The sequence below is a fragment of the Seriola lalandi genome, unplaced genomic scaffold (genome assembly GCF_002814215.2).
Source record: "Seriola lalandi dorsalis isolate HSWRI2012SDOR001 ecotype SW California unplaced genomic scaffold, Sedor1 jcf7180002054657, whole genome shotgun sequence".
Taxonomy (NCBI): domain Eukaryota; kingdom Metazoa; phylum Chordata; class Actinopteri; order Carangiformes; family Carangidae; genus Seriola; species Seriola lalandi.
In genome coordinates this window covers 964304-991081 of record NW_019525210.1, presented here as the reverse complement: position 1 = coordinate 991081, position 26778 = coordinate 964304, and the positions used below count along the sequence as shown (strand labels likewise).

Genomic DNA, 26778 nt, shown 5'->3' with positions numbered 1-26778 from the left:
TTTTTTTTTTTCTTTCTTTCTTTTAAATCAGACTTGTGCGTTCAGTGCTGTTTGCCCAGTGCAGTGCTGCATTATATCCATTTTCTGATCACAATCCACACGTCAAAATTTGAATGATAGAAATGACCTCGCCAATAAAGGTTGAATATGTCTTGAGCCACAAAGAAGCCCCAAGACTAGTTAGCCCTGAAGGATAATCCAGGTTTACTTTCACTTGGGAATTTCTGTTAGCTTTAGCCATAATTTCTATAAGTGACAGTGACTCAACTTCAGAGAGCGTGTCGACATAGCAACATTAAGGTTAAATAGAACAAAAAAAGATGGGGAAACCTATACAACCAAACTTATACAACTGAGATTCAAGTTGTGATAACCAGACAAACATCCATAACAATTCACTGCAGTAACTTAAATCTTCCCCTGGAGATTACTATGTCTAACACGTTTGCCTTTGTTGAAGATGTGATTGGATTAATAATTTTTCATATCACAGTCAGCAGTTATATGAGACAAAGTGTGTACTTACTGAGAAGAAACATTATTTACATAATTTATGTAATTAAATATTAGTATTACTGTCACTGAACATCGGCAGAGCCGTAGCATACATTGGCACCATGGTAAATTGAACCTAACAATTAGAAATAATGTTGAATGAAGAATACTGAATATAAAACTAATGTGAATGTTTTCTGTGTTTTAGATCACATGATTCCTCCAGAGCCTGGAGTTGACGGTGCTACCATTGGTGTAGCTGTGGCTCTGCCTGTGATCATCTTGCTTCTTGTGGTTGCAGCAGTGCTGGCTGTGTTGTACAAAAAAGGCAAATTTGGTAGGTCTAATATACACTCAGCAGTAAATATTTTAGGTACACCCAACCAATAATAATGCAGTCTAATAAAACAACTATTAAAAAAATATATGTTTTTAAAGATTATAATGTTCAATTTTCACTGAAGTCAAGACAGAAATCACAGGAGTTTCATTTTGTCCACCTCACTTAATGTGGGGTGTTATCAGTGAGGTTACAAAGACCTCTCAATAAATTACAATACAGTGTTGACTCATTGTCAACACTAATGACAAAGTAATTCTCTTTTTCCATCTCTGTTGAACTGATGGAATACTGAGGTCAGCGCTTTTCATAGCAATGTTAACAATCAAACATATTCAGAATGACACTATGATAGTGTAGAGTACTGTACATTCAAAGTGTTCACACCAAGAGAAGCTTGTTGTACATTTTAGTCATCTGTGTCATAAGCAGGAAAATGTGTCATTGGTTATAAGGAGCAAAGGTCTGTTATTATTTTATTATGGACATCAGAGGTCACATTGAATCACACTCCTATGAATCATTAAGCAGGAACGGCGTTTCTTACCTTTCATTCACTGAGCTGAAGGTTCACTTAGCTTACAGTCTCTTACATGAACATAAGTTTGTACTGGGAGCGTCCGAGTGATTAGTTTCTACGTCGCAGTTAGCTGTATTTTTCTGTTGTTCTCTCCTTCTCAGATACATACATTAACTCCTACCACCTGTAGTACATTTCCCCTGAAATGCCACTAAAGAACACAAAGAGATAACATATCATTTTACTAAGGATTTTCTTTTGCTAATGGAGTACATCAGACTGCTTCCTCTTTTAAGCAAAAGAGCCAATGAAACATTAGTTAGCATTATGTATTTTTAAATAGACACAGTGGAACCCAGAATTTCCTAATTTAACAAAATGGATGTGTATGTTTTGAATTGAAATAAATGCAGTTGTTGATTAGTGTGTTAATGTAGTGTTTGTTTACAGGAGGTGCTGGCAAGACATACACCAGACACCATCTGTAGTTTGGAGTAAATATCACTCAAACAGGAAGAAATAGTGCATCTGTTTGGGACTATTTTCAGCAGCATATTGATCCATATTTGATGCTCTAGTATTTGGGGAGCAGGGCGGTGTGTGTGGGACTGAGTCAAAATAAAGTGCAGTGTGTGTTTATATGTGTATATATATATATATATATATATATATATATATATGTTCATTAATATTATTGATGAAATTTAACCGCTGCAACTTGTGCTTTTCACACTGTTAACTTGATGAACTTCTTTTGAAAAGGCAGAAGAAATTTAACATAAGCTACAGAATTAAGTTCAACAAAGTGGACATTTCTGAATCTCCGATGGAGCTCAGAGGAATAAGATATATCCGGCTTTGGATACACAATACAATACATACTCAGTGTTGGTTTGAATGTGTTTTTCGCACTTGTTGAAAATAAGAAAAACAGAAAATACTACCAGACATGTCTTTTAAGTTGGTCTTGCCCCAGGTGTAATCTCTTTACATGGAGTTCCACATAGATATGTTTTGCAACACATTGAGTTTATCCATTTTTTTTAAGTGTTTGTGTTGACTTTGTTTTTATTCACACTTGGTCCACCACAGGTTGTAGTTAAGTGCTTTATTTCTCTGCTTTGCAATCTTTCAAAATTAGAAAATTCATTTTTTTAAGTTGAAAAGGTTTTACACTAAGGATATTTATATTTTGTAACCCTGACTCTGAGGCAAAATAAATAAGGAAACCCGAGAATTTGGATAAATCAAATTCAAAATTTGTAAATAAATTGAACATAAATCATCATTCTGAGGCTTCCTGAAACAGTGAACAAAAGACCAGCACAGAAATACGTTACACAGAACATAACATACATCACCAACCTGTAAAAAACCACACCACAGCTCTAAGTGTATCTGAGTCTGATTGGAGATCCAGGCAGATTCAGTCTGGTTGTTTGGTCTGCACCAGAGTTTGATTGACAGCTTTCAGATCAGCCGAAATGAATTGAGCCCAACTGGTTTAAAAAGGTTTTGGAACCATTGACTTGCAGTCAGGCACAGTTAGTGATTTACATGTTTCTCTTGTGTGAAGTTGACAGTCCCGATTCAAGTTCTAAGATCATCTAAGAGAAAAAGTAATGTAAATGTAGTAATGTAAAAATTGCTTCAAAAATGCTGATCGCAGTCATCAATTTTTTTCTCTGTGTATGTGTTTGTGTAGCTAAGACCAATGGAGCTAACAACACCTCTGCATCCAGTATCTCCTCTGGAGGCAGTAACAGCTCGGCAGCCAGTGTGGCCTCTGAAGACGAAGTTACACCTCTCAATTCAGTGAAGAAAGGTAAACGTTTAGTGCTACATAATTAAATACTGTATTAAGATAATAAGGTATCATTGTTGATTCTCACCTTATTAATATGAAGCGGGTTAACAATAATTACATCTATATGAATGAAGTGCCTAAATGTGACCAAAGTCTCAACCGACATGAGGTCTGAAACATTTTAATATTTATTGCTGCATGTGCTGCACTTACATACAGTCTGTTCATTCATACCTAAATGCCTTTTCTGTTCTGCACAGCATCAGAGGAGTCTCTAAACAGCGGTGACTCTGGTGTCTCTGTTCAGGCTTGTAAGTATCTTTGTTGAGTAATTAAAAGCTGCAGTGAGCAGGTTCACAGTTCGGCAGCTCAAGTGGCAGCTCGGGGGAACTGCTGGAACTGGTGAAGGACTGACTCACTCAAGTTACAAAACAAGAGGTTACTGAGAAAATATGTTTTGTAATTTGAGTAAACATACTTCATACCAAAAATGCCTTTCAGCCATATAAAATGAATTGAGCCCAACTGGTTTAAAAAGGTTTTGGAACCATTGACTTGCAGTCAGGCACAGTTAGTGATTTACATTTTTCTCTTGTGTGAAGTTGACAGTCCTGATTCAAGTTTTAAGATCTTCTAAGAGAAAAAGTAATGTAAATGTAGTAATGTAAAAATTTCTTCAAAAATGCTGATTGCAGTCATCAATTTTTTTCTCTGTGTATGTGTTTGTGTAGCTAAGACCAATGGATCTGACAACACCTCTGCAGCCAGTACCTCCTCTGGAGGCAGTAACAGCTCGGCAGCCAGTGTCGCCTCTGAAGAGGAAGTTACACCTCTCAATTCAGTGAAGAAAGGTAAACGTTTAGTGCTACATAATTAAATACTGTATTAAGATAATAAGGTATCATTGTTGATTCTCACCTTATTAATATGAAGTGGGTTCACAATAATTACATCTAAATGAAGTGCTTAAATGTGACCAAAGTCTCACCAAACATGAGGTCTGAAAAATTTTTACTATTTATTGCTGCATGTGCTGCACTTACATACAGTCTGTTCATTCATACCTAAATGCCTTTTCTGTTCTGCACAGAATCGGAGAGTGTCTAAACAGCGGTGACTCTGGTGTCTCTGGTGACTCTGTTCAGGCTTGTAAGTATCTTTGTTGAGTAATTAAAAGCTGCAGTGAGCAGGTTCACAGTTCGGCAGCTCAAGTGGCAGCTCGGGGGAACTGCTGGAACTGGTGAAGGACTGACTCACTCAAGTTACAAAACAAGAAGTTACTGAGAAAATATGTTTTGTAATTTGAATAAACATACTAAACTTCTTACCAAATATGCCTTTCAGCCAAATAAAATACCTAAAAAAGAAAGAGCACATAATTACCAAGTAGAAAAAGTAACATGTCTGCTGATCTTCTGCAGGAGAATGATCCTGGCAACAAGAACCCCAACTCCGAGAATCATCACCTGGAGAATTGAGATGGTGTTCACATGATCTGAAGTCTCTGCAAATACCAACCAACCTACCAGTGTAAAAGCTGCATGTACTACTGGGCAGGGGATAGAAATGAAAAAGGGGAGTTTGAAAACTTAATTTAGAAATTAAAATGGGAAAAAACTGTCAAAAAAGAACAGAGTATGTAAATAAGATCTCCACTGCTTCTTTAGAGGGTTTTCCAGATTAAATACAGAGAAACTGAAATTGCCTCAACATTTAAGAATGACGATGAGAATTTCCAGAAAAAAGACTCACTGCTTTCTGCAAAGTTAAAGTAGTGAACCCAAACCCAAACTCTTCTGAAGTTCAAGACCTGTCCCAATAAAGGTTAAAAGAGGGAAAACATGTTAAAGTGTTCAGTGTTTTGGTGAGGCCTTAATAAGGAATGCATATAATACAAAAAAGAAAAAGCTGGAAGAAGAAATGCTGAAATGCAGTTGTTGAGGATCATGCTGATGCCTTTTTTAAATTTGATCATGAAATAACATGGATATAAAGTGTGATTTTTTTTAAGGATTATGCATTTTAAAAACAGTTTTTTCTCTTAATTTAGTGATAAGCAGACGCAAATTTATTATTTTCTGTTTTGGGCGCTTGTACATCAAATGTAGAAGTTTTATCTGAAATATATTTTGTTACTCTTTTTCATTTTTTCTCACAATTTCTTTTGCTAAAAATTGCACTTTTGTTTTTAAATATCTTTAGAAAAATGCTACCAAACAATAATCAATTTGTTGGTCTAAGAAATCAGTGAATCCTAAAATCTGTGTTAACATTTATTTGTTCAATGGTAAGACTAGTGACAAATATAAAATGTTTGTAGTTTATGTCTGAAACGTTTAAATTAGTTAAATTCATTAACAAACTAATGTGAATCAAAGCAACAATTATGGAATGACATTAAATTAATGCAAATTTTTGTACTGTCTATATTAAAATGACAATGGTAGGACATGAACACAGCTTAAGCAATTTGTCTCCTGTTTGTTTCTCTATTCTGTTTGTACAGTGTGTCTGATTGCATGCATGCTACATTAAATAAATAAGTAATTTGGAAAAAGTCAAATTGAAGCTGTGTATTTAATTAAAACTATTGTAACATGGAACATTCTTGTCATGAGTATTGATCATATGACTTCATATTGTTAGGATGATGTAGGAAAGCTAATTTTGATCAGGTTTAAAAATAGAGAATGATATTGAAAATATAGGAACAGATCTGGGGAAGGCTACAAAAATATTTCTGCTGCATTGAAGGTTTACAAGAGCACAGTTGCCTCTATAATTCCTAAGTGGAGGAAGCATGGAACAACCAGGACTCTTACTAGACCTATGCTTTCCTGTATATACTAAGTTACAAAATGTCTTGATTACACAGGTGACCACCTGATTCTTACTCTGGCTGAGCTCCAGAGAGCCTGTGTGGAGAAACAAGAAACTTCCAAGAGGATTGAAGGTTTCCAAGGGCCACTTTGCTCTTGAAAGTGTAGCACTGGAGATAAAAGTAAGACACTAGGAGAGGTTCATTTTTAATGTGTTTGCTGAATGTGTTGGATTTACTTCACTTCAGTGTGTGTAAGTAGCCCAAACATCTGCAGACAACTGTAGCAAATTCACATTAAGTTTCTGTTTTCACACGCACAGTACGGCATGACGTCACTAGGCGGCAGCAGAACACGGCGCTTTTTTGAATGGACACAGTTTGAGCGGCGGGTGTTTGTATCCGCTTATCAAGTGTGTGTTTGGGTGTGTTTGTGTTTCAGCTCCGCCTCAACACACGGAGCAGCAGCCCGGTCCATCTGAGCTAAGCACCCATTAGAGACTTGGAGGTGTTTATCTGCGTTTCCAGGTGTGTTTTCTAAAATTTTGACGTTAATTTACCGCTCAGCTAACAGTCTGCGTTAGCTTGGGTGTGCGGTGTTACCATGGTGACGCTCCGCAGCCGTGGCAGAGGGGACGCGGATCAGAGCAACGGGACGCAGCGGCAGCAGAGGCCGACCAGGAGAACCGAGACCCAACTGCGGGCTCCAGTAGGGACCCGGAGCAGGAGCACGGTCCCCCGATCGGAGGAATCCGCACTGTCCAATGTGAGTCCGTCTGTTTGTCTTAGGAAGTTAAAGAACTTTTCTAAAGAGGCTTCGCTGCATCATTTGAGTTTTAATTCTTGTCATTATTAACTGTCAAAAATGACTAAAGCTGTTGGACAAGTGCATGAATGACATCTTCCACTAACTTATTACCAAGCAAAATTGTAAATAAAATTGTGTGAAAGTAATAAGTCATATTAAAGCAGCAAATTTCAAATCATTATTATTATTGGAAATACTATAAAATCATAATAATTAGTCTTAAAAGTCTTAAAAAGTCTTAAAAACAGCCATGGCTGAATTAACCTCCTTAGCAGTCCTGGGGCAAAGATTTGCCTCTATTGACCCCCACTATACAGGAGAGTTTCACACAGTTTGTCACAGAAAGGTGAAAACAAACATGAAAAATACATCATTCAGAAATAAAATTACAAAAGAGGATAAACAAAACAACATAGTATAAGCAAAAACACAACATTTATAAAAATCAGAAAACAACATGTTTATAAAAATATATTTAAGGGTTAGGCTTTGAATTTGTCATTGGAAATGACATAAGATTTTATTATGCTGTGTAATTTAATGTTGTTGTGTTGTGTGTGTAACATATCTTCATATCTTATGCTGCCATTAAACAGAGTCTTCATGGTGAAATGATGAAAAATGATGAAAAAAATAAACATTCAAGGACTTTGCTACACCAAAGAATTTTCTTCATCAGTGGATGGATGGAGCTCACAAAGTCCTTAATTGCTTTCTTTTTTGTCAAACTGCTGTTTCCAAAGCCAGGAATGAACCCTCAAGCTCAAAAAAACAACATGCAGTTTGTTCTTATGCCACTGTACCACACTGTAAATCATTTACTTTATAACTATAAAACTATAAAGCCCATTAACCAGCTACCAACATCCACAGTTAAGAAGCAGTCCAGTAGCCAAGGGTTAATCATTTAGAAATAGAGTACTCAGATTTACAATTTTGTCTGCACGTGCAGTGTCGCCTGTATTGACGTTGTACTCAACAGTGTGAGTATGATGCTGACTTCTTGTTAGTAACTTTCCAACTTCTGACATGTTTGACGTGTGTTTCAGGGATTTAATGCTATGGATGATGAACAGAATCAGGTTGATTCTGAAACACACGAGAATGAAGATGTGAAACCACCGAAAACCATCATCAGGTCTGATCAATTGGACCAGTGTCCATATCTGATTAACGCCTTCACTGCTGAAATGATTAGTCAGTTAATTCATTTTATTTTAAATTCTAGACATTTTACGGTTGTGTGTAATTTAAAAAAAACTACCTTGTGACTTTATGTGATAAATGAATTTAAAAACAGTTAGGTGAGGTTGCAGTGATACTACAAACAGCTGTCTGATGAGCTGATTTCCACCTTACTGAAACTTTACATAAATGCTCCATTTTTGTTTTGTGTTTACAGGAAATCTCTAAGGCTTCAAAACACTGCAGGTAAGGACAGTGACATTAACAATAAGCACTAAGACCTGGAATATCAGGGGTTTTGAGAAAGAAAGTCATGGAATTTGTTGAACTCTTCACAAATGTGCCATAAAAACGTCAGGTAATTAGATTAGATTAACTTTATTAATCCCACAACTGGGAAATTCATTTACCACAGCAGAAAATAAACATCTATAGAATAAACATCTATGGAAATATACATCAAAAATATACCAAATATACACTAATAAATACAATATACACAATACACACGATATGTACATGAAAATGGTTATTTACTTTATTTACTTCACCTTAGTACAGTCTTAAATTTCTGACACATGAGATTGAGACTTCATAGTTTTGAGAGGGAAGTGTTGTGGAGTATCACTGTAGTACAACGACAGAAAAACCAGGTTACAACATGTGTTTGTTGATATTTGTCTGGTTTTATTTGAGGTGCAACATATTGGGTATTGGTTGCTTCAGTCAACATTTATATGCAATGATTAGTTGTTTAATCAATTAGTTGTTCAACAGGAAATTAACAAGCAACCATTGTAATAATTGATATATCTAACTGGCTCAAGCTTCTCATATGTGAATATTTATTTTCTTTGACTTCCATGATACTAAATTGAATATCTCAAAGTTTTGACTGTTGGTGTGGCAAAACAAGGCCGCTTTGATGACCTCACTGTAGGCTCTTGGAAATTACACCATTTTCTGACATTTTATAGAATTACAACCAATCAATCAATCAAAAAAAATGTTTGGTAGGTTAATCAGTGATGAAACTAGTCGTGAGTCAAAGCCCAACATGAGTATATGTGTGCAAACAGGTGGTAGGAAAAGTGGGCTGAGGAGAAGCACCAGGCCGACCAAACCAACCAGCAGATACCAGGCCTCCAACATGTTCGACGGCATCAGCACCAAGTAAGAAAAACTCTCTCAGTTCTAAAAACAAGAGGATAATGGTATCAGAGCTGAAACAATTGGTCAATGAACTGATTCGTTCATCAACACGAGAACAATTGGCAACTGTTCTAATAACGGATTAAAAGACATTTCTTCGGTCTGGCTTCTCATTCTTGAAGATTTGATTCTATTCTTTGACAGTAAACCGAATATTTTGACCTGTTCATTGGGGAAGTCAGCTTTGACTGGTTTTAACTGTGAAGGTTAAACACAGGCACGGGTTGTTTTGGAAGGCTGATAAATAACGATCTGAACCCCGTTTGTCCGCTGTTTCACATCTGTTTATGATATGCTGACTTCTGCAGGACAATGTAGCCACATCTGGGCTGTGGTGCCTTTATTTGCACCGACCTGGTGTAACAGTCCTGACGGATTAGCTTTAACTATATCATTTATTTCTGTTATCAGTTAGCTCCTTCACAGTCTCTCCCAGATGAGGGCAAATAAATACTGGTATGGATGTGATAAAGTAGTAGATATAATCTGAGTGATGAATATGAGCTTGTACGCTGCTCCCTCCACAGCACGACCAGGTCAGTCTTGAAGAGGATGGACAACATGAAGAAGAAGAGGCGGCTCAGTAACAACGAAGAAGGAGTGAGTAATGCAGTTACTGGATTACAACACTTCCATCCTGATAGTAAACACCTTGTCTGGCCTGATCTGGGTATGTGAGTGTTAGACTCACAACGCCAGTGTACTTCTGTTCAGACATTGTGTTTAAATTCAGCAGCAGTTTCAGAACCACATTCACACGCTGTATCTGTGTGTGTGTTTGTGTGTGGGTGCTGCCTCTTCTTATCAGGCCGATTTGAGGGCGGTGCACCCGGCTGCACCCTGCCTTCCCCTCCCTTTGCTTCACCACTCATGGGGAGGGGGAGACATCTCTATCAGCTGCCACCAGCACCCGAAAGCCAGAGAAGCACCAACCCTTTTTTTTGTGTTTTTGTTTGTTTTCATCACATGAAGTCGACATAGTTTAGATCCACTGGTTATTAAATCAAAATGTGAATTTATTTCAATGAGTTTTTATCATTCTGATTTAATTGAATGAAAATTATCACAGTGAGATGACGTGTAAGATCAACCTTGTTTTCATTTTCTTTTTTTCTTTTTTTTTTACTTTATACTAAAGGCAACATTATACCTGTATAGACAAGATGTAATGGGTTACATCTTACAGACAAAGATATGTAGTCCATCTTTTTTAGTATTATAGGGGGTTTTCACACCTGCGCTTTTTAGTCCGCGTAAACCGAACTCTGGTTCATTTTCCCCCTTCGTATGATTCGTTTGGGCAGGTGTGAAGACAGTTTTGCAGTCTTTTGGTGTTGACCAATACAATCGTGCCAAGACCCTTTCGAGAAGGTGGTCTCCGTCCGGTCCCAAACGAACTCTGGAGCGGTTTGTTTTTGGTGTGAAAGAGTTCTGAACTCGACCCGACCCCACTAGCAGGTGAACTCACAAGTTTGAGCTTGATGTTTCCTGTAACCGTAATCCTGTGTTTACTTTCCTGCTCCAGCCAGACAATCTGACCAATAAGAGGAGTGAACGTTGTCACATGGTTTGTAATGATACATTTTGGTTCACATGAATTTTTCTCTGTGTGAAAACAAACAGAACCAAGGGGAAAATGCTACAAGTTTACAAACTCATCAGCTGAATCGGACCAGAGCAAACAAACTTTAGTTGGGAAATGCCCTTACATATCGATCATATCATAGCTTTAAGGTAAAGCTCAGTTTCTCCGTATAGTTTATTTCGTCCTGTGATGGAGGATTTGGCTATGTGATGGCTTTCTCAAGTATTTTGAAGAACCCTAACCCTGACTTTGTCTCGAGAATTTGCTCATTTTTCATTTTCACAAAAGCTGCTCTTCAGTTTTGTCTTCCAGGACTCTGCCAGGTTAATTCTGTCACAATTTCACATCATAGTAGAAACTAAATGGCTGAGATCCGACTGACGAGAGACTGAGGAGGGAAAACTTTGGTTTGGTTTGGTGTGTGTGAAGTGCATGGAGGATAAATACTCTTGTTTTGGTTTTATTTCACTACACATTTTGAGAGCTACCAATTTAGAGAACCGATAACAAGAAACAGCTCTTGTCGAAATACATGTAAACTCATACTGTCTGGTGCTGCGCCAGATGTGCCCACGTGTTGCTCATGACTCTGAGTTTGTCATGGTTTGCTATGGCAGACACCTTTTGTTAGTTTTGTTTGGACTTTTCGCACTTCCTGTTTTATTTTGTAATTGGTTTCCTTGTGTGTCAGTGTTTTTGCTTCTTGTCTTGGTCTTGGTTTGAAATTCAGAATAGCTCCAGACAGTAGACTAGACCTGGATAAATGCTGCTTCTTATCCCCTTACTGGTATTTTTGTCCATCCTGTGTCTGGAAACTCATAAACAAAATAAGTAAATGTCCTCTTACAGGCAGTAAAATCTTATTTTAAAAAAAGAAAAACACAAAATCAGGCCTGAAAAAAGCAGAGTATGAATATGGAGTCTGAGGCCTATTTTGATATATACAGTCAAAAACAAATGTTGATGCCCATCCCTGCATGGATGGACCCTGGGTCTCTGTGGTAGAAGTTGTTCTGCTTTGAATGTCTTACAGTGTTTCTGTGTGTGATGAAATTGCAGAAGATCTACTCTAAAGCCCAGAGGAGGAGAACACCAGTACCACCACCGAGAGAGCTCAGCGACAGCGAGGAGGAAGACGGTCGGTGCAAACACTCAGGAGAATCCAAGAAGCGAGGGAAAGAAGAATTGGGTGTGAATCAATTAACTCTCTTTGTCTTATCTGTAATAAAAATTGTAATTTCCAGGTGCAGTCGATGACGAGGACAGCAGGCAGGAAGTGGCTGCAGATGAAGACAGCAACTGCAGTGTTAACCAGAACCAGGACGCCAAACTGAGCAAAGCCTCGTCACTCTACCAGGGACCCAGCAGTGGTTAGTACTGCACTGCTGATCACAGAATCCAGACCACTACTAAACCACTAACACGGTTACAGTAATCATCTACAACACGTCACATAGAGTTAACATTGATACTGGTTTTGTTCCTCTTTATCATTGGCGGAAATAACACAAAAGTCATTTCGCTTTGTTAGATGATAAAAGAAAGCTTTAATCAAACATCTGAGATTCTTTTATTAGTAAAGTCAATAGCAGTTCACATACAAAAAAATCACAATGATTCATTAAGCACAAGCTGTGCTTCACACAGTATTTCTTGATGCCGCAATCACGTTTTCTTGCCATCGATACTGATACCGATCATCTATGAGTGAGATTGGCTGATCCAAAGCCGATACTGATCATTTTTGGCTTGCATTACAGATGGTGTATGTTATTATCAGTGTCACACACTTTGTAAAAGTTCCACATGGCCGATGTGGTTTTTTGTTTTGGTGGCCTGTCGGCGCCGGCACATTGAACTAGGTGGGAGGCGGGACTACATACAGAGCACACAGTGCTTCTCTCAGCCGCAGACACTGAATTATTAACCACAGGTTATTGGTTTTAAGCTGATCGGTGACTAGGAGAATTAATGCTAATCTACCAGTCACATATTCTTTATGAAAAATGGCTGATCATGATTGGCCGGCAATCAATTGGGGCATCCCTAGTATTTCTTAAATGTTAAATGTACAAATGCCCAGGTCCAGGCCCATCTGAATCTCTGATGTTGTTGTTTTCTCTGTTGTTGTTTAGAGTTCCAGGGAGGAACCTTCAGGATCAGTGCCTCTGGACCAAACACGACCCGCAGAGGAGTGCTCAGGTCTGACTGTTGACAGAACTTACAACTTTTCTCTTTTCTCTGAACAAAGAAAGAAAAGTTTGCCAGTTTTGTTTTTTGAGGAACGTTACATTACAAGAACGTACATGTTTGGCATGATGGAGGCATTTTAAATGTCACGGTTTCAGATTTTGAAACTGTAACTGCTTCTTAACCAGTTCAGTATTGAGGAGCTGGATGTGGATGCCGTCTCTTGGTCATATTTGGCAGTGTTGTTTATTATTTTAATTGTCTAGTGGAACATCACAAGATAAATGGGATCATTTTTTGACGTTTTTTTTTTTACCTCACACTGAACAGATGTTTCAGGCTGATTTAGCTTTGAAATGAATAAATGCTGAGTCACAGCCTCAGCTGAAAAGACAAACGTTCATGTTTTGATCTGGTTTCTCTTGTCATAGCTGCATTACTCACATGTAAACTTGGCGCAGAAATGTATTGTACATGTAAGATGAAGCCTGAGAGGGAGACCATGGAGTTTCAATTCAAGCTACGCAACAACTACTGTTAGAATAAACACACAAGTCGTCTCTCTTCTGTTTCTCATCTTTTATACTTTTATTTCATCCTCCAGAGCCACTAAGAGCGCATGGTTGAACCAGTCTGATGAAGACAACGACTCTGATGATGAAGAGCAGAGCAGTGAAAAAGCCTCTCGCAGGTGAACCACAAGCTGATACTGAATTGGTTCTTGCTTTGGATTTTCAAACTGTAAAACATGGAAGGGTCAGATTTCCCAAACCTACCAGCACCTCTACAGCTCATTCATGATTAATGCTCCTTTTGTAAAATTAGTTCCACCTCTCTCAGATACAAACATTCATCAACATTTAGAAACTTCTTCCTGTCAGCTTTCGGCCGCTCGGCCTGCGCACAGACGATCTTCTGGGGACTCGCAGGGACAAGATGAACGCAGGGGCAGGTCTGGCAGACATTGATCCCATGGCCATCGACCAATCAGTGAGTTCAGACACGTCGTGTATTCAAACCATGAAACTGCTAGTGGAGAACCGAGAGCCCTGCACAGCAGAGGCCTATTGTGTCCTCTGCTCTGCAGGTTACATTATGATGAGGGAAATCTACTCATGGCACCATCTTGTTTTACTGCCTCTCTCGCTCCCCTCCACTCCCCCTTGTTTTCGGACCCTTATCTCTTCCTTCCTTCCTTTCCTCTCTCCCTCCTTCCTTTCCTTCTCTCCTCAGGTGGGATTCGACAGCATCGGAGGTCTGTCGGGCCACATCTCAGCTCTGAAGGAGATGGTTGTCTTCCCGCTCCTCTACCCTGAGGTCTTTGACAACTTCAAGATCCAGCCTCCCAGGTGACACACACACACACACACACACACACACACACACACACACACACACACACACACACACACACAGGATTCATATATTTACACAGGTTGTATACACTCTCTGACATTCGTGGATAAAGACATAAACACTGCCTGAGCAAAGTGTCATTTTTCCTGTCCATATTTCCTGTCCCCTCCAGAGGTTGTTTGTTCTATGGTCCTCCTGGGACAGGGAAAACGCTGGTTGCCCGGGCGCTGGCAAACGAGTGTAGCCATGGCAACAGAAAGGTGTCCTTCTTCATGAGGAAGGGAGCCGACTGCCTCAGCAAGTGGGTGGGCGAGTCGGAGCGGCAGCTGCGGCTGCTGTTTGAGCAGGTAACCTCCACCTGCACAAGCACAACAAGGCTAAGCTGATGTCCCTGTGCTGCCCCCTGCTGGCTGGGGGCATCATGTATCATGCATCATGTTTGTCCCCTATGATTAATATTTGAGAAGAGACTACAATGACTATAATGGATTCTCACGACCTCAGAGACCAGCTCAACTCCTCCACTCACTGAGCTGGTCTCGTCTTGATCCTGAACACATACACACACATATCAGTTTTCTGCTTGTCATTTAAAGTGCAGCAGCTGAGTGTGTGTCGGTGTGTGTCGTCCTCAGGCGTATCAGATGCGTCCATCCATCATCTTCTTTGATGAGATTGACGGCCTGGCTCCGGTCCGGTCCAGCAGACAGGATCAGATACACAGGTCGGAACAAACTTTCAGTCTTTTTACTGTAGTTGTTGCTCCTGAATCAGCCACCTGCTCTGTATCTAAGCAAGGCCTCTGTCTTTTTGTCTACAAACAATCACTGACATGGTTTTCTGTCTTGATTTTCCTCCTGCTCAGCTCCATTGTGTCAACGCTCCTGGCTCTGATGGACGGTTTGGACAGTCGCGGTGAAGTTGTGGTGATCGGAGCAACAAACCGGCTGGACTCCATCGATCCAGCGCTGCGACGGCCCGGACGCTTTGACAGGGAGTTCCTCTTCGGCCTTCCCGACAGAGAGGTTAGTTAGTTGTTTTTTTGTTTTGTTTTCTATTGTTCCTATCCTATCCTTTTATATCTTTTATATCTCATTTTATATCTTTATGCATCAAAATCTCCAGACTATAAAACATCATTAAAATCTTAATGTCATCATTAAAATGTTTTTACATTTAGATTTATTCATTTAAATGATTATGGTTCCTTCATAATCTAGAGAAAAAAATTTAATCTGATCAATGCTTTCATAAATTTGGTTTTGGAGGACATACAGTTAAGTTTAGTAAATTTACAGGGTCACGAAAATATGTGAATTCTTTTTTGTTTGAATCTTTGATTAGTAATAATTTTACTGTTACTTAAGTTATTTAAAAAGGTCAGTTTGGTTTTTGTGAATTCAGTCTAAGTAGTTTTCACAGTTTGGATGATCGTAGTTTTTTAATGTTTTATAGAAATTATATATTGTATAAAACGTGTTCTCATCAACAGTCCAAGCTTTGTTTTATCCCAGTTTGAAATTTAGTGTTCATTTGGTGTTAGTTTAGTGTTTGTTTACCTCTGATGTCAGAACTAAATCTCTCAGCTTTTTTAATGCATGTGTGTGTTTCAGTCCCGTAAAGAGATTCTGAAAATCCACACTAGGCAGTGGAAACCTCCTCCATCTGAAGGTTTCCTGGAAGAACTGGCTGAGAAGTGTGTCGGTAAGAAAGGCCACAGTACTGTTCATTATTCATGTATTCATCATTCTCATGTGTTCATTATTTTAATCTGTACAACAGATACAAACCAAAACCAAAGCGGTGACATAATATCTGAAAAAATACATTCATACGCTTCTTTTTTGTCCTTACTGAAGGATTATTGTCTAAGAAGTTAGATTAAAGAAACATTAAGAAATATTAAGAGCGGTAAGATCCTGATGTGTGTCATTTTTTAAATCTGAAATGACCTTTGACCTCTAAATTTGAGCAGGTTTGGTTTTGTGTTGTTTTATACCCAGAAGACTTCCTGCATGTTTTGGGTAATTCTCCTTCTGAATCTGCTGTCAGGTTACTGCGGAGCCGACATCAGGGCGGTGTGCACCGAGGCGGCGTTGTGTGCTCTGCGTCGCCGCTACCCGCAGATCTACGGCACCTCCCAGAAGCTGCTGCTGGACGTCTCCTCCATCGCCGTCAGCAGCTGCGACTTTGTGGAGGCCATGAGGAAGATGTCACCGGCCGGACAGCGCTCCGCTGCTTCACCCGCTAAACCCCTGTCACCCGTGGTTCACCCGCTGCTGGGCTTCGCCCTGCGGGACATCCTGGAGGCTCTGCAGAGGCTGTTCCCTCACGCTGAGCAGGGCATGAAGAGGAAGAGGGAGCCAGGTGGGTCAGTGCTAAAGGCTGGAGACACCTGCTGATGAAAAATGACATCTCATCTTTAAACGTCTTCATCTGTTGTTTTCTGCACATCAGACCTGACCTCTGGTATCCTCGACGATGGCCTGATGTACGCCGGAGACGAGGGATCCAGCACATCCAGCATCTCCGCACCCTCCACCTCAAATAGTAGGAACTTCCTCCACTTTGCCAGGTGAGTCTGATCTTCATCAACACCTGGCCCAGCAGGATGTCAACACTTGATGCAAGAGTTTATAACACAACATAATGTAGCTGTACGGCAGATATTAAGTAGTTTTTTCAACAATCATAACTGCTCACATGAAACATCCATAACTGGTGTATCAGTTAATGTAATTACGTTAAAGTTAATGATGAATGATTGAAAACACTCACAGACAGCCTTAAAACTGTTGAATGTGTTAAAAACTCTTTCCTTATCACATAAAATCTGTTTACATAATTACAACTCTGCTCTATATTTTATTGTCTGTCACTCATCAACTGTTTATATCTGATTCATAGGTGCTTCATGTGGTTATTGTTGTTATAAAACACATTAATAAATGCTTACAAATGTTATTAGTACCGTTAATAACTAATTATTTTATTATTCTAAAAGTGGGGAATTAAGTTTAATGTTACCAAATTCTTTATTCATGAACCAAATGTATAAATTTTCAAGATAAAAATTGATGCTAATGTTTTTCCAAATTTTGCAGATACATGACTTCATATTTTTTCTCCTCCTGTTCATTTCTTACATCTTGCACTGCTGTTCTTCCCTCATGCAGGAGTGCAGTCAAAAACCCAACATCTCACCGTCCCAGGATGCTCCTTGCAGGTCGTCCTGGCGCCGGTCAAACTTCTCACCTGGCTCCTGCAGTTCTGCACGCTTTGGAGTGTTTCACGGTCCACAGCCTGGACTCAGCGGTGCTGTTCGGAGTCAGCAGCACCTCCCCGGAGGAAGCCTGCACCCAGGTGACTCCTGAGTAAACAGCACACAGATGTAGACTCACACTGGGCAGCAGGTGTAATCAGAGACGATGCTTCTTGGTCCTGATGAAACACAAAAACTGAAGTAGACGGATTCAACTCTAAAAACATCACAACAGCAGGCAACAGTCTTAGTTCCACCTGGTGGAAAAGTCTGCTTCTCCTCTGAGTAGCTGGTTGTCTGCTGACCAATCAAGATGCTAATATAAAAGTACCCACCCACCCCACACCCATTTCACAATTTAAATGAGGCTTAGCCTCCTTGAACTTCTTCCTGAAGCAAAACCAAAAGGCTCAGCTGTCCTGGAGTGACATCTGGAGGTGATGATTGGCAACTGCACTGACTGATGCTTTTTTTTGTAGGCAAAGAAAGAAGAAACAATCTAACTCCAAACATACTTAACAAAACTTTTCTGATTCTTCAACAATGTGCAGGATTTAATTCTGTAGGAGGTAAAAATCATTCTCTGCTCCTTCAGGTGTTCTGCGAGGCCAAGCGGACATCTCCCAGCATCCTCTACATCCCACACCTCCAGCAGTGGTGGGACACCGCAGGGCCCGCGCTGAAAGCCTCCTTCCTCAGCCTGCTGGGCAGCATTCCCTCCTTCTCCCCCATCCTGCTCCTCGCCACCTGCAACGTCCCCCCCGCACAGCTGGACCCAGAAGTGAGTGGCTCAGAGATAACACAGAATGAGTTTGAAACCTTCTTCCTCCCACGTTTGGAGGACGACAACCTGAGTCAAACAACAAACTTCATAACAAACATTATGAAAGTGTTTTAATTTCCATCTGTTTCCATCCTCAGATTCAGTTTCTGTTTCGGGAGGAGTATGGAGAGGTTTTCACTGTCAGTGTCCCCAGCCAGAAGGAGAGGACCGACTTCTTCCAGGACCTCATTCTGAACCAGGCGGCCGAGGCTCCACCCTCCAGGAGAAAAGCACGTATGTGACTCCATGTAGGAAAATAAACCTTGTCGCACTGCGTCTGTTGAGTCTTGAACCTTTCAGACTGAAAATGAAACCAAAGGCAGTTTGTTTTGAAGCTCTAAGATAAATTATTTTCCCCCCTCCTTCCTTCTCAGTGACTCAGTCCACAGAGGTCCTTCCCCTGGCTCCCCTCCCTTCTCCTCACCAGCTGTCTGAGCAAGAGCGCCTCCGTCTGGAGGAACAGGAGGAGGACGTGCTGCGAGAGCTCCGCCTCTTCCTGCGTAATGTCACAGAGCGTCTGGCTCTGGACCGCCGCTTCAAGGCCTTCACCAAACCGGTCGACATAGAAGAGGTGAGCGGATCAGAAAAATAAAAAGATGACGATGATGTGAGTTTAGGTTCAGGTGACGTCACCACTGATTTCAGTTTGTATTCATTGTACTGTTATGTCAGCCTTTATGTTAAGAACTAAGAAGTCTAGTTTCCAATATTATTTTGCTTTTCTGTTGCACAGCTCTGTATAAACCTTTGTTTACTATTAATAGAATTGACTCTTTATACAGTAAATCTGCAGAATACATTCATTTAATGAAGAATACTAAACATGTGGAAGTTAAACTGTAGATTCATGAGCAGAAAGTGGTACAGTGTGTTGGTATAGAGAACATCAGACGGCTGAAACATAAGTTTTATTGATTTACACATAAGCCTTTGTCATTAAGCACCTTCATCATAATTGTACATCTCCCACAGTCAGTCCTCATTTCACTCCCTCTCCCTCCATCCTCCCTTCTTTCCTCTTCTTCTCTCCTTTCCTACTTCTCCTCGCCCACATCTCCTCTGTTCTGTCTCTGCAGGTCCCCGACTACCTGATAGTGATCAGGAAGCCCATGGACCTCTCCACGCTACTGACCAACATCGACGAACACAAGTACGTCACCGTCAGCGAGTTCATGTCAGACGCAGACCTCATCTGGCAGAATGCCCTCGAGTACAACCCGGACAGCGACCCCATGGGTGAGCATGAACTCTGAGTCCTGAAGGCCCAGAGCAAAGCACAGAATATTCAAGCGACCAAAATACAAGAGCCAAGCATGTAGGGTGGTTGTTATAGATGACAGAAATTATTCAACGTATTAGCTGTGATTTATTAATATGTATAAAACAGGTCTCCCTATCACTGATGTTTTATCTTACCTTTAAAGTTACACTTCTTCACTGTCTGCATGAAACCGACAGAGCAGGTGATTCCAGGTGAAGGCTCTGACACTGCATCGATTTCACTTCCTACCTCCACCTCAGTTATAAAGCAGACGGGTTCAAAAAGGACTCTTTGTGCTTTACTCCAGCTGACAGTCTGACATTTCCATTGTAGACAGTGGAATTTATTTATGGATTTGGAGCTCAGGCCATCAGACAAGGATTTCCTTAAGTTTTGGATTGTGTCACAAACATAAATGTGCTCTGTTATTTCCCATATGTGGGTCTGCTATGGTGAAAGTACAGTCATGCGGAGTTTTAAATGCCTTTTCTCCTTTCCTTTTGTAAAGTAGGGTGCAGTGTTTCCTATGCTAAAGGAGATACGATAGGAAGCATTGAAGCTCCTTTCATTTAGATTTTAGAAATCATTTACATTTGACCAGCTCTTACCATGGCTGCCGCTTAGATACTTCAGCTTGTTTCACTCAGTTTGGAACCTTAATAAGAAAAAAAGACTTTTCGACCGAAGTGAAGATCTGAACTGAGTAGGTTTACAGGAAATTGATCTGCAACAGGTCTGATTGTCTTAGTGAATTTTCAAGCAAAGACAACAAATAATTTCAGTATTTTTTTTCAAGATTTGCTTCTTTTCTCTGTTTTGTAAAACTGGGAACTGAATATTTAGGTGTTTGAAGACATTAGAAAACATCCCATTGTCTCTGAAAAAAACTTTTTTACTGTTTTATGATGTTTCATAGTGTTAAATAAATAATTTATTCATTCATTGAAACAATAAAATAATCATTAATTGCAGCACTATGATACAAAAGAAAAGTTTACTGTAATACAATATATGATGACTTCATGTCTTTAATTTAGGAAAAACTATGACATCAGAGTTTATATATTTTAGTAGATACAGTATGAATAACTTTGTGTGTGTGTGTGTGTGTGTCAGACCGTCATATCCGTCACCGTGCATGTGCTCTAAAGGACACAGTTCGAGCCATCATCAGAGACGAGCTGGACGAAGACTTTGACAGAGTCTGTGAGGAGATCAAAGAGTCTCGAGTCAAGAGAGGTGAAGCTTCCTGGACTTGGTTCCTCTGTCTTCTGACTTCCTGTCTCTTTGACACGTTCGGTGTCTCAAGTCAAATCTAGCTTGCAGTGAAAACTGACAGCGAAGCAGCAGTGGTTCAACACTGACATTGTTAAATCAAACCCAACTGAGAACCACTTTTTAGACATCTGTGTCTGAAACTCTAAGACTAAACCCTTAAACTAAGACTTTTTTTGTTGGCAGCTTCCTACTGCAGGAGTGAGGCCAACCCAGTCGAGGCTGATGGCAGGAACGGCCCTCGACATCGAGGTAAGTCCACCATGAACCACCTGAAGCATGAATCACATTTGTTTCCTTAAAGGACCATTAAATGATCTCTGGCTTTTATTACTCTCCACTGGTGAATCATAGGAACTACAACACCTGTCTTAAAACCAAATGCAAATGCGCATGATATAAAGGAAAGTGGGGGTAAGGTGAAGTTGCAGAGCGAGTCTTTATTTAACTATCAAAGCCTCAGAGTCACAGAGCAGACGAGGAGAGGAAGAGGCAGCTTCAGCAGCGCCGACAGATGGAGTAATGAGAGGGAGAGAACAGGTGAAATGGAAAAGTCAGGAGAAGGAAATCGAGTGGAGAGGAGAGGAGGTTTCTCTTTCTGTCTCTGCTCTGTCTAATCACCTTTCTTCCTCTCTCCTCCTTCACCCCCGCCCCTCCTCTCGTTTCTTGTTCCAGCCCGTAAAAAAAAGCGTTACAAACTGCACCGCAAATCCAAGTGGAGCACCGGCGTCATTAAGAAAATCAAGAAGAAGAAGGCGCCAGTCCCTGCGTCGTCTTCCTCCTCCTCAATGTCCAGCAAGGCCGGCTCAGAATCAGGCCCAGAGGAGAGTGGAGCCATTGAAATGAGAGTGATGAACGGCTGTGCTGATCCAAGCTCATCCACCACGTCAGAGAGCAGCAACGGCGAGCAGAGCCGGCTGACAGGCACCACGAACGGGTATCACCACAACATAAATGGTGTCACAGGGATCCAAAATGGAGTCCTCATGAATGGGTACCACCATTCCGAGCCGCTTGACCTTCAGCTGCATGACAGCATCCTCACAGGGAGGCTGAACTTCAGGCATCAAACCCAGACACGAAAAACCCCCCCAAACCCGAAGACAATGGTGAACGGGGTTTATTTGAGCAGTTTAGGTCTGTATGCCCATGAGCCGGACCCCTCCCTGGCAGTGTGAGCACTTTCCTTTACTAACTGGTCTGAGCCTGACTGCAACTGAGCTCCGCCGCTGCAGCCTCAAAGCACCTGTAAAACAGGTAAACGCAAGTAACGCTTCTGCATCCGCTGCTGCTGCTGCTGGACAAGCTTGAACAGGCCAAAGCTTCACTCGCTGAGGCTCTGCAGACCTCTGGGCTCTGAGCCAAACTGACGCAGAGCTGAGCTGAGAACAGAACAGCTTCTCTGATATCTTATCAAAGTTTTACTCTCACAAAAATGTACAGCCTCATGAGAGCTTCACAAGAGAGTGAGGAATTTTGGATGGCTGAGTCAATGTGTGATGATGATTTCACCATCAGACCAATTAGAAAACAGTTGAAATCATAAAATTAATTATTAAAGCTGTTTTAATCTTGGAAGATTCAGCCACAAAAGTGTCAACAGGTACAGAGACTCTTACAGAATCGTGTTGAGAAGGTTTATGGTCTGAAATAGTTTTTAAGAAATGCAAAAGGCCACACTTGAAGATGGAGCAGAAAGCTGGCCTTCATAGAGAGGGGGCAAGATCTAAAATCTTAGATCTTAAAAACGGGGATAAATTAGGGGGTGGCCCAATAGCTGAGTGGTTAGGGTGTACACCACATGGGCTTTGAGCAACGAGTCCCCGGCTTGACTCCTAGCTGGCTGGACTCTTTGCTGCGTGTCATTCCCCTGCTCTCCGTCCCCGCATTTCCTGTCTTATCTTCACTGTCCTATCAAATAAAGGCATAAATATGCCCCCCAATTGCACAGCCATTTAGACAATCTCTGCCGGAAGACGCTCACTCACATGAAAGGTGAAACAAACAGCTCTGTCCCAAATGAGAAAGGAGAGCTAGAGATAGGTTCAAACCCTGCTTACTTTCTTACCTTCACACGGCCGACCAATGACAGCGTGAGGTGGGTATTCATGTTGGATTGTCGGCTGATATGTGAAAGTTCCACAGAGTGAAATCAGTCTTGAATGCCGTTTTTGTGAATGAGATTAACCACAAGTGAAACGAATATGACAATTTCAGGGGCGAAGATACATCATTCGGAAATGAACGACTTACAAGTGTTTGCCATTAAGAGAGATTGATACTGATACAGACAGACCTCACAGAGTAAAGACACTTTTAGAACAAGAATATGAAAATGTTCGTGCATGAAACCTATTGTCTCATAATGGGCAAGTGTCGATTATAGAAAAAACTAAACTCTCCTAAATGAATTCATCTTTTTTTTCATTGCCTAATCCATCCAACCATAAATCATATCATTAGGAATTATTGTTAGGCCGCTGTGAAACAGGTATTGAATTACATTCCATGTGGTTTTAAAAAGTCTTCAATCTAAATTTGTGAACTCTGCAGAAACCTTGGTGAACCTGACACATTTCCCCCAGTTAGAGAACCACTGGGTTGATTCATGCGTCTGGAAAGCTGATGAACTTGACACCAATGCTCATCTTAAAAAAGTGATAAACTGAAGAATGAACCCTTTCTTCCCTATCCTCCTCCCATGTCTTCCACCTCAGAAAAGCGTAAGACGCGTGAGAAGCGAGCCAACAAAGTGGCCATGGAGCAGCTGCAGCTGTTCAACCCATCTGCTGAGATCCTCGACCACGACACACCACCACTCGTGGTCGATCACAACAAACTGAGGGTGAGGCGAATGAGTGAATGGTCTGTTCACCTTGTACCATCTGAAAACTGGAGACGTATGCAGTGACTCTGTAACCAGGATACAACGGTGGTGTGGTGGTAGCACTAATGGTTTAACAGGTATTTAGAGGTCTCCTTGTTGCTTTGTGTTTTTTTCAGGGTCTCCTCAACCGAGCTGTGGATAGAACAGAGGGAGCTGAGGTGGATCCGCTGGAGAAGCTTTACGCTCTGCTGGCTCAGTGCATCTACAGACACAGAAACAACTACAAAAAGACGGAGCTCATCCAGGTACGAAGACCTGAGACAGGGCTGTGCTTCCTGTAGTCTTCAGATATGTGTCAGATTTCTTCAGTGATTATTAGACACTGGTCCTGTGTTGGTGATGCTACCTTCCCCCAGTTCTTTGTAATAGTTATTTACAGTATTTTAAATTTAAATTTAATTTAAGTATTTGTTGTTCTCATCACACTGAGACATTACAGAGATAAAGTACAACACAACTCATGGGCACTTTATATCCTAGTACTAGTAACACCTTACATACCATTTATAATAAAACAATTAATTTCTGGCATTTCCAAAAAAACATGAGGGATCTACATCCATGAAGACAGTTTTGTGTCATTGTTCTTGACGGTTGTTTTTTGACTCTTGCGGCCATTCTGCGCCTCTTTGTAGTTCTGCATCTCTGAGCTCACTTTGAGTCTCTGGAGTTGTTTTGTGTCTCTTTGTAGTTTTGCATCTCTTTTTGGTCTTTATCTCAAATGTTAAGAGTCATTTCAAACAGAGTCTGGCACAGTGGCCCTCAGACACCTTGGGCCCCTGGGTCTGGCTCAGTAATCCATCCATGCCATCAGTAGCCCATAAAACATGTGAGGAAAGACAGCTATTGAACAATGACCTGTTTTTTTATCAACAACGCTTTGTCTTGGCCTAAGACGCAGATGAAAACACAAAGACACAGCTGGAGGCTGTCTGGTCGTAGTGTCCTCACCACAGCTCAGTTTATTGTGTCTACTGTATGTCAGAAATCACAACAGTGACTTGTCCACAGAAATCAAACTGTATGAACCTCTTCAAGTACTAAGGATGTAACAAGCAGATAATCATAACAATTTATTTGTGAAATGTGAAAACAGAAAATAAAAAATTGATAAAGAATTACTGCAAGATTTGAACTGCTTCATGTTTTCAGGTTTATGTTTGGTTTTCATTTTTCTTTTTTGTCTTTTTCAGGAAATGAAGAAAGAAATTGACAGTTTCTGCTGATCCCCTGTGCCAGGTCTATTTTAATAAAACCTCAGAGCATTAATATGTGAAGTTGTTTACTCTTGTTGTTTTTACATTTAATTATGTTCATGGAACATATGAAATGTCAGAAATACCTCAGTATTTATTCTGTTAGATGTTATTTATAATAGAGTTTTATTCATGTGACCACTTTATCAGTTTATTATGCAGTATTTAATTAATTCAGCTTCATCATGTTTTCTTTGCTGCCACCATCTACGTGCTACAGATTTATCACTCTGTATTGTGCAGGTGATGTTAGTATCAAAGGTTAAAAAGTGCATCACATGTAGAACAGTTTACCTCTGAATATTGTTAATGTTGAATATATTTTGGCTCTGATGACAGCTCAGGCAGAACAACTAATAAAAGCTAAATGCAGAAAATATTTTCCCCCATTTTTTTTTCCTCATCTTCACTGTTATCACTGATATTTGAGTTTAATATAAATTATGTTTGAAAATATTGTAGTTACAGGATGTATAGTTAGTGTAGTTGTACTTTGATTCAATTTAATGCTAATTCATAAACATACAGTTTGAATTGCACATTAACATTTTACATACAAAACATATGATAAACATAAGAAACGTGATGATTTTTTCTAAATTAAATCACCCAAAAGTCATGGATTGATAATGAAACAATCTGCTCCCGATTGAAAGAGACACAAACAACGCAACATGCTTCTTTTTGAGGCCATTTTGTGCCTCTTTATAGTTTTGTGTCTCTTTATGAATTTTGCATCTCTATTACTCTTGATGGTTGTTTTTTGACTCTTTGTGGTTGTTTTGCTTCCCTTTGTAGTCATTTTATGCTCTTGTGGTCATTTTGCTGAGCCATTCTGCATGTCTTTGTGTTCTTTGTGGTTGTTTTGCTCCCCTTCATAGTCCTTTTGTATCTTTATGTATTTCTTTTGCGTCTCCTTGTGGTCATTGTGGTTGTTTTCTGTCTCTGTAGTTGTTTTGTGGTCATTTCCCTCCTCTTTGTTGTTAGTTTTGTGTCTCTTTTGTTGTCTTTGTCTCTCAGTGGACTTTCCAACAACAAATGTTAACAGTCATTTTAAACAGAGAGTTCTGGCACAGCGGCCCCTCAGACACCTTGGGTCTTTGCCCAGTGGACCCAGTTCAGTAATCCATTCATGCCATCAATATATAAAATAGTTAAACCTGACTCTACTTGTACCAGCTGCAACATCAAAGATCTGGTGCATCAGTAATATTACATATACAGAATGTAACAATATCCTTCTGCAATGGGCTTTCTGCTCATTAATTACTACTATTGATTTTTTAAGTGTAATTTGCTGATGGTACTAATGCATTTTTACTTGTAAAAGAGGATTTTCACTCTGCGTTGTTGCCACTTATAATGAAATAAATGATCTAATTCTTCTTCCATCACAGTAAATAATGAGAGGGGTACAGCATGCTACTGTACCGTCTTGCATAACTACGTCAGTACACAGTGTATTGGCCTACTTTACCGTGGTAGTACACGGCTGAATCATACTCTCGTCGTCTGTCTATGACGCAACGACGCACACGAACCTTCTGCTCCGACGCTGATATGAAAAAAACAAATAAACCTGTCAAACTCACCTCACTACAGCGACTACCGTTTCCGCTTTACAGGGATACTTTCAAAATAAATGCATGGGAATGGCCATACGGAGACCAAGTTGGAAAAAAATGAAAAATGTATGTA

The 26778-nt window shown here is 40.2% G+C and overlaps 2 protein-coding genes across 2 annotated transcripts; both read left to right on the top strand.

Moving 5' to 3' along the window:
* Window positions 1-674: 674 nt before the first annotated feature.
* Window positions 675-5725, top strand: LOC111665731 (uncharacterized). Its single transcript, XM_023420798.2, has 6 exons — window positions 675-832; window positions 3061-3180; window positions 3423-3473; window positions 3894-4013; window positions 4253-4311; window positions 4584-5725. Exons 1-5 carry the CDS (start codon window positions 709-711, stop codon window positions 4267-4269), a joined length of 432 nt encoding a protein of 143 aa, XP_023276566.1. The 5' UTR covers window positions 675-708; the 3' UTR covers window positions 4270-4311; window positions 4584-5725.
* A 683-nt stretch (window positions 5726-6408) lies between these two features.
* Window positions 6409-25457, top strand: LOC111665664 (ATPase family AAA domain-containing protein 2-like). The gene is made up of 28 exons (XM_023420735.2): window positions 6409-6746; window positions 7838-7926; window positions 8191-8219; window positions 9053-9146; window positions 9713-9785; window positions 11830-11908; window positions 12015-12140; window positions 12906-12972; window positions 13565-13651; window positions 13842-13950; window positions 14194-14309; window positions 14489-14663; window positions 14952-15040; window positions 15182-15341; window positions 15930-16020; window positions 16369-16683; window positions 16774-16891; window positions 17493-17679; window positions 18174-18359; window positions 18500-18635; window positions 18776-18972; window positions 19478-19637; window positions 20779-20901; window positions 21124-21189; window positions 21613-22074; window positions 23655-23782; window positions 23941-24069; window positions 25018-25457. The coding sequence occupies exons 1-28, from the start codon at window positions 6585-6587 to the stop codon at window positions 25048-25050; spliced, it is 3786 nt and encodes a 1261-aa protein (XP_023276503.1). The 5' UTR covers window positions 6409-6584; the 3' UTR covers window positions 25051-25457.
* The last annotated feature ends 1321 nt before the right edge of the window (window positions 25458-26778 follow it).